This window comes from Cryptomeria japonica, chromosome 4, assembly GCF_030272615.1.
Source record: "Cryptomeria japonica chromosome 4, Sugi_1.0, whole genome shotgun sequence".
In the NCBI taxonomy this organism is placed as follows: domain Eukaryota; kingdom Viridiplantae; phylum Streptophyta; class Pinopsida; order Cupressales; family Cupressaceae; genus Cryptomeria; species Cryptomeria japonica.
The window spans coordinates 463,438,718-463,447,605 of NC_081408.1; the positions used below are offsets into that span (position 1 = coordinate 463,438,718).

Genomic DNA, 8,888 nt, shown 5'->3' on the forward strand with positions numbered 1-8,888 from the left:
TTTTACATAATGTTTCTTGCCACTCTTTTGGTAAGTTTCATAAAGAAATATGGGAGGTCTTAGTGGCAAGGAAACTAGATATGATGAAACATTGTTTGGAGGGGGATTAACGAATATGCACAAGAAATATTCCTAAGCATAGATTGTATTGTATGGGTTTCTTGATGGTATACTAAAATTAAAATTAAAATTAAAAAAATGAGTATATATATAGAAGGGGAGATACATAAGCATGAGTGACATAATAGCGAATAGATTGTGTAAGAAAGAGATATTTGGTGAGTCATGACATATTTGATATTGTGTGATAATAATCAATATTACGTGAGAACATGTTTATGAGAGGTTAATGTTGGCCAACACTTATAGGTTGTTCCAATAAATTAATAGGTCAATTGTGTAAGTAAAGCAAAATGTCAAGTCAAAAAATCCTCTCCCATGTACTGAGTTAGTTCAAATTCAATTTAAATAACATTTATTAAAGATGATAAAAAAATTCATATGTAAGGTGAAGATTCATTCGAAAGAATTTTGAGTGCATTAATTTTATATGTACTCCCTACAAAAACCTAACAAAATTAAAACTTTCTTACATTAGATTGTTCAATAGTCAAGAATAAGAGAAAATAAAATAAAATAAATAAAAAACAACTTACCATTTATAATATAATATTAAAAAATTATAATCAAAATTTATTTTATATCAATCAGTCTAATCTCAATCATCCGTCTATTTATTTACATTAGAAGCGTTTACTACTTATAGAATTGGGTTTAATAGCATTTATCACTTATAGAATTGGGTTTAATAGCATTTACCACTTATAGAATTGGGTTTAGTAGCTGGTGTACATTGAAGCATTTAAAAGAAAACTGAGTTTTTGCTATTAGAAAGCATATTAGAAAATACCGGCTCAAAAAAGCATATTTATAACATAAAAAAGACAAAAAGAAAAAAAGCGTATTCCAATTGACTCACCAGAAATTTATAATTTATTTATGATTTATATATATATAATTAATGAAAAAAAAAATGGCATGTAAGAAGATGTAGGTAACTTGCTTCTAAACATATGGATTTCAGATCTCAGCATTTGATCAGGTATGTAGAAGATTATTTTGATGTTAATTTTTGCAATTTAAAATCTATCTCTTCTCTTTCTCCATATGTTACTTTACTTATCTTTTAAATCTTTGAAAAAAAAATGTCGGCTAATCCGGGAAGCTGAATAGAAACGCACGCAAGAGTAGTTGAACATCTCCCTTTGAAAGTTGTCCAGAATTGACCGTCGCAGATTCCAAACTTCAATCCATCCCAGAAAGTTCCAAGTTGGAATCGCACCTTCTTCGAAACGACACAACAACCATTACAAACTACGCGCTTGTTTACACGTATCGTGCTCCAAGGGAAACGAATCGCTATGTAGACAGACTATAAATAGGCTTGTCGGGTCTTCTCTTCACTCATTCTCAATTTGGGTTTTATGATTATTGTTGAATAGATTTCAAATTAGGACGCTTATTTGTCTGAATCCATCTCTGTAAAGCCTTCGATTTGCAGGTTTTGAGGTGAAAAAGGCAAGAAAATACAGTATGCAGATATTCGTGAAGACATTGACGGGAAAGACCATCACTCTGGAGGTGGAAAGCTCTGATACTATCGACAATGTGAAGGCAAAGATCCAGGACAAGGAGGGAATCCCTCCCGATCAGCAGCGCCTCATTTTTGCGGGCAAACAGCTGGAGGAAGGGCGTACCCTTGCCGACTATAACATCCAGAAGGAGTCCACCCTTCATCTGGTTCTCCGTCTCAGGGGAGGGATGCAAATCTTTGTCAAAACCCTAACCGGCAAGACTATCACTCTGGAGGTCGAGAGCTCCGACACCATCGACACCATCAAGGCCAAAATTCAGGACAAGGAAGGGATTCCCCCAGACCAGCAGCGCCTGATCTTTGCCGGTAAGCAGCTGGAGGACGGCAGAACCCTAGCCGACTACAACATCCAGAAGGAATCGACCCTGCACCTTGTGCTTCGCCTGCGTGGTGGAATGCAGATCTTTGTTAAAACCCTAACCGGCAAGACCATCACTTTGGAAGTGGAGAGCTCCGACACCATTGACAATGTGAAGGCGAAGATCCAAGACAAGGAGGGCATTCCTCCTGATCAGCAGCGCCTCATCTTCGCTGGGAAGCAGCTGGAGGAGGGCCGAACTCTGGCTGATTATAACATCCAGAAGGAGTCCACACTTCACCTCGTCCTGCGCCTCCGAGGAGGGTTTTAATCTCATACTTCTGCTTTATTCGTACCCCTGATATATGTATACGAGCATTTTCATTAAATAAATAAATCTCTCTTACATTAGTTTCCCATTTGCTTATGTGCTTCAGCTCAAGATAATCCTGATGAAGGATTTTGGAGTTTTTTTTTTTTGTTCTGAGATTTTTTTGACTCATTCTACTGCTTGCTGCTCTTTTAAGCTATATTAAATCTTTGAGTGGAAGCTTCAATATTTTATCAAATTGTGATTGTGGAGGCTCCTCTGATGTATGGTTTTTATCATAAAATTAGGGATTCTTGTTTGAATACGTGCAAGTAATAAGTAAATTATTTGTGGTGTTCAGTTATTTTTTCTTTTATTATTTGTTTAGAATATTGTTTGAAATAATGGGTTCTTTTGAAGAAGTTTTAATTTTATATTTTACAATATTTGAATTCAAAATCATTTACATCTCTAGAATATAAACTTGTTTTGTTGGACAAAAAAAAAAGGATATTTTGGTTAGGTCTATTGTTGGAACTAACAAGACAATACCATTTTAATGAAAGCAAGATTCATTTCTCACACAACGTTTTTTTCGATAGCTCATGCTTGAAAACAAGGGGTGTTTGATTTGTCTAATTGTTCTCACACACACATAATAGAAAGTTTTTTAAAATTTTGAAACTAATCTATTTTCATAAAACTAAACTATTGAATAATAAATTATTTAAAAAATAAACTATTGAATAATAAATTATTTAAAAAATAAAAAATTAATATTTATATTTTAGTTTTATGCAATATTTTCATAATTTTATTTTTATAGTGTGAGCTACATTAGTCACATTCAGAAAAAATATTCAAGAAATCAATTTAAAATAAAATGTAGTTAAGTTTTCATAATTAACTTTCCAATCTTAACTTTGAGGAATTTTTAATTAATTATTATATTAATATAATAATCAACTATAATATTATGCTAAAATATTAGTATAATATAACATAATATTAACAAATAAAATATATACATAATATAAACATCCAAATAACTAAACATAAAATTAAATTAAAATAATTAATATAAAATTAAATTAAAATAATTAATATAAAATTATAATAAAACATTAAAAATATTTTATAAAAATAAATTAATCATGTTTTAATTATTCTAATATTTTTATTTAATTAATCCAACCTACAAAAATTTAAAATTTACATTGAAAAGAAATATAATTTATGTTTGAGGTTTTATGTTTTATTAAATAAAATACTTATGTTTTAGTTTTATGAAAAGATCCATCTGTGAGCAAACTTTTGGAATTGATTGTATGCGAGTTTTTGAATCAATGTCTAGTGCTCTCTTTCATCTTGATGATGGATCACAGAGTGTGATCCGAAACGTTGATTCAAAAACTCGCACACAATCAATTCCAGAAGTTTGCTCAAAGATGAATTCTATGGATTGTGGAAATCTCATATCATCAATTTATGAAAATATATTAATCAGTTTAGATTCAAAACTTCTATTTTATTTTTATAAACTATAATGCCATGCGTCAGATAGTTTAGTCTTATTTTAAAAAAATGGCTCATGACAAAATGGATTGTCCAATCACAACAAAGATAAAATGGTTTTTTTGACGTGTAAAAAACGTTTACTTTTGATTGATTGATTTTGCTTCATTTTGATTGATTGATGTTAAGAAGTTTATTCACTTGTTAGTTACTATTTAACTAGCAATTGCACCTTGGTGTGCAATGGGTACGCCGAAGAGGTTTGGAAGGTCAATTAGGATAATATTTGGTCTATTAGTTGCATAGGTTTGTGTAGTATATGAAGTCAATTGATAGGCCATTTAGAAAATGATTTTGTTTGCACAACAAAAGACTCAATGGAGAAGTGATAGATTCAAATATACTATGCATCCACTTACAAGTATCCAAATATGATTTAAAAAAAAACCTTTGAACGAGAGGGAAAGAGATTGTGTGTGTGTGTGTGTGTGTGTGTGTGTGTGTGTGTGTGTGAGAGAGAGAGAGAGAGAGAGAGAGAGAGAGAGAGAGAGAGAGGATAGATAGATATGAGAGATAAATATACCACCCGAGGAATAGTGAGAAAATGAGAGGTGGGGAAATAGTTCAAGATAAAGATAGAGATGTAAAATGATACATAGAGAGAGAGGGAGAGATATAGGGGTAGAGAGAAGGATAATAATGAGATAGAGATAGAGGAGTAAGTGGAAGAAAAAATATAGAGGTAGAGATAGAGAGGAAAAGAGATACATGTATAGAGGTATAGGAAGAGGGAGGGAGAGAGGGGGAGCATGTTTAGAGATAGATGGAAAAAGATGAAGATAGGTTTGATAGGAAGTGGAAGTGAAATAAATAGAGATATAAAAAGAGGTATTAGGAGAGATAAAGATAGGGGGAGAGAAAGGGAGAGATAAAGAGGAAGAGTGAGAGATAGAGAGGGAGGGGAGAGATAGAGAAAGAGGTAATATATAAGGAGATATAAGGAGAGAGGGAGAGATAGGGAGAGGGAGATAGAAAAATTGAGGGAGATGAAGAAAGATATATAGAAAGAGGGAAACATAGAGATACATGGGAAGAGAAAGAGATATAGATAGAGTTATATGGGAAGAGAAAGGGTATGAGACGTAGAGATATATATATAAATAGGGGGATAGGGAGGGAACAAGGGAGGGAGGGATGAGGGGAGATAGAGAGATGAGGGGGAGAAAGGGAGAGAGATAGGTAGAGGGGAAGAGAGGGAAAGAGATAGGTAGAATTGAAGGAGAGAAGAGGAGGTTGGTGGAGAGAGAGGCAGAGAGAAGAAGAGAGGGAGGATATTGCCCAATTTATAAAGAGGGGAGCTATAGACCAATATAGAGAGAGGGAGAGGGAGAGAGGGTGAGATTATATATTGAGAGAGATACATAGAGATAAAGACATATTAGGGAAGACAAAGGGGCAAGAGAGATAAATTTATAGAGAGACGGGAGCGATGGGAGGAGAGTGAAAGGAGAGGGATAAGTAGAAATTATAGAAAGATGGTGACAATGATAGAGGAGGAGATGAAGACATAGAAAGATAAAATATAGGAAATGATATATAGAGAGAGAGGTATAGAGGGGGAGATTAAGAGGGGGAGGGAGAGATGAAAAGATAGAGATAGACAACGTAAGAGAGATTTTGAAAGGAGGTATTACAGACAATATATCATATAAAGATGATTTAACAAAATCATCAAAATTTAATAAAATTAATCTTCTATAATTGATTTCAATACATAAATTTGAAGTAAGATGTACCTTAATATTAGAAGAATAAATTTAGACTGAATGTGTGTTAGTTAGAAGACAAAAGTTAACTTATTAGTGTATTTATATGTTCACACATAACTTTAGTAATTTATTTTCGTGAATATCAATATATTAATAAAAGTAATAATTACCGAATATGAAATATAAAAATATTAATAGTAAACTTATTACTTTAATAAATAATTAGGTATTTCATATATACATTGCATACTAATAGGAATAAATATTATTTACCCCTTTAGAGCTCGCCATATCTTCTTCTCTAAGACTTCTAGGCTTAGTATAGCCTTTTTAGCTTAAGTTGTAGCTGTTTAGAGAGATTTGCCTCTCTTTCTTAGATGTCCTTCATCAGCATTCCTCGATTAGTACCAATGTGACGATACTCTAGTAATGATGAGGTGACACTCCCTCTGCGACTGAAGGCATAAGTACCCTTTGCTTGTAGGCTTTAAGGCGGTGGTAATTATTTCTTAGATCCTTGAAGATCGCTCCACTTGCATCCTGACCCTCCGATTTCGATCATTTATCTACATTCTACTTTCCTCTATGGCTAAATGAGCTATTTTTCACAAAGCATTAATACTCCTGCTATATTTAGATCGTTTGGTCGATGTCCTAGTTTATCGTCCACATAACTCAGATGGATATTCTGCTAAGACTTCTAGCGCTCAAACGACAGATGGCCTTTGTAGGGGAAATCAAAGAGGAAAGAATGAAGGGCATTCTGGCCCACCCAAATCCCCTGGTTATTGGTGTTGTTATGAAAACCATGGGGAAGGATTATATATTAAATGAAGACCGGACTAGACCTAATCCAGACATCGCAGCGATGTTCTTAGCAATAGATATGCATCTTGAGAAAGACAAAAATGTAGTTGTGAAGCTGTGCAAAAAGGTCTTCAAAAAGGAAATGCTGGGCGAACTAGAGAGGGTGGTGGTCAACATTGATGAAGAACTTTCTGCTCCAAATCTCTGGGACTACGATATCCTTATCTGGATGAATAAACCGATGCCTCGATTCCCCATTTTGGTTATAGAGGATCTTCAGGCCTTTGAATCTTATAGCCCTATCAGAAGCATGAATTTTTCCTTCCTCTCATGGCTCTTACAAGTTAAAAAGCCTCCTCATGACAAATGGTTGATCAATTACCTTGAAGCTGAGAACATCACAGTTATCCCGGATGATATGCCAATTCCTCCCTCTCCTGCCGACCCCTCTTCAGCAAATCCAGAGTTCTCGGGTTCCAGGGACCCTCATAAGAAGGGAAGGAAAGGTTGAGGCTCCTACCATAGGGGGAGCCTTCTGTCTTTTTTGGTTCCTTTTTGGCTATCAAAGCTGCTGGCATGAAATTATTGGACCATTAATGGGGGGTTATGTCTCGGGTTTCTCATTTTGTCACCTTTAAACTCTCAATAGTTTATTGCTTGCGTATGTCTTAGACTTATATTTTAAAAGACTTATGGATGCTTAATCTATATACTCTCTAGCCTTAGTTTTGTTTTTCTCTATTTAGTTCACTAATTTCTGCTTATGGGTTTAGCTGTTTTTATTAGTCATTTGAGCCTCTATTCCACTCTCTTAATTTATGGTCAAATTGGCTCCAGCAAGATATATTCAAATATACATATATATAGAAACATATGTATATATATATATATATATATATATATACATATATATATATATATATATGTATATATATATATGTATATATATATATATATATAGTTATCTTCCTGTATTTGTACTTCTATTTGCAGGATATTACCCTTTAGCATAAATGGCATTTCGTCTAAAGGGAAGATTTTCAAATTCCTAAAGCATTCTGACAAAAGAGCTTTCATCATGAAGCTCTTTTAGCTCTTGGCTAGATGTGATAAAAACTCTACTCTCTGTTTTAACTGTATTAAATACTAATATCTAAAATCATATATGTGTGTGTGTGTGTGTGTGTGTGTGTGTGTGTGTGTGTGTGTGTGTGTGTTCATATACAGATATATGCATATATAGATACATATTCTCATAATTGCATATATATCTATGAAGAGATTCACTCAAATATATGTGTGTGTGTGTGTGTGTGTGTGTGTGTGGTCATTTTCCTGCAATTGCACTTCTATCACCAGGATTTTACAAACAAAGCAGTTGTTGGCCTTATGATAGGAAGGTTTTTTAACTTAAGATGGATGATTGTTATGATTAAGATCTATGATGGCTGGCAAGTTTCTTTGTTTAAATCTTTCTTAATGTTTAATATGGGTGGGCTATTTGGAAATAAACGTCTGAGTAGTCTTCTCAATAGTTTGTCCTCGATTGTACATCCTTCAATATTGGAGGTGAAGATAGTGCTTTCATCTCGTAAGCTTTCCAGCGGTGGATTTGGTATAGGCTGGGCATTATGGTTAGGGGTATTTTGTTTCAGCTAACTTTTTTTGCAGTATTATGATGTATGGCAGGAATGAGGGTTCTGGCAGGTACTCTCTCGACAAACTAAGGTTTTGATATCGGCTAAGGGAAGTTGCCTTTAATAATCAATTAGAAAGTTATGTTTCAAGCTATTATCTTTTTAGAGTTTGTAATTATTGTAATCCTTCTAACATTGAGCTGGGTTGAAAGGTGTAATAAGGTTCTTATGCAGAACAGGGGAATGGTTTGATCCATACCGGGCATTTAAGAATTCAAGTTAAGTACTGTGGTGACAATCATGATCGAGGTTATCATTTTCAAGGAAAGGGCGATACACGGCACTAAGGGAAATTGTGGATGATCCTTAAGTATTCTTTTAAGTAGGTTCACCAGAACATGCATCATGTTCCTTATTTCTAGCTATCTCTAGCATTAATTTTCTGATCCATTAATGGATCTGGGATAGACCGGAGGTTTTCTTCCCTCCATTCTTTCCTACTGGTGCCCACACTGAATGGAGTTGTAATTATCTTTTATTAATAAAATCTCTCTGGCTTCGGCCTTTTACCAATCAAAAAAACAAAATTTAGGTAAAATAGAACATTATAATCTTGGTATGGGGTGATGGTTAAATCGTGGTCCCATTGGGGTACTATTATTGAATGGTCAAGTGTACTAAATAAGTTAATAAAACACTAAAACTACTCTTTATTTATTAATATTTAAATAGATAGTTGTATTTAACATATCTATGTTAGTCTTATATAAATTAAAACACAAATTCAAAATATAATTATTCTACAATAATTAAGAATATAATTAGATAAATAATTATAACTTAATATAACTCAAATAAATTTTATTTATTATTTGTAATTTCATAAATAATTTTAAAA

The 8,888-nt window shown here is 33.4% G+C and overlaps 1 protein-coding gene across 1 annotated transcript; it reads left to right on the plus strand.

The window, feature by feature from the left end:
• Window positions 1-1,453: 1,453 nt before the first annotated feature.
• Window positions 1,454-2,371, plus strand: LOC131077349 (polyubiquitin 11). The gene has a single exon (XM_058014831.2). The coding sequence runs from the start codon at window positions 1,594-1,596 to the stop codon at window positions 2,281-2,283; it is 690 nt and encodes a 229-aa protein (XP_057870814.1). The 5' UTR covers window positions 1,454-1,593; the 3' UTR covers window positions 2,284-2,371.
• The last annotated feature ends 6,517 nt before the right edge of the window (window positions 2,372-8,888 follow it).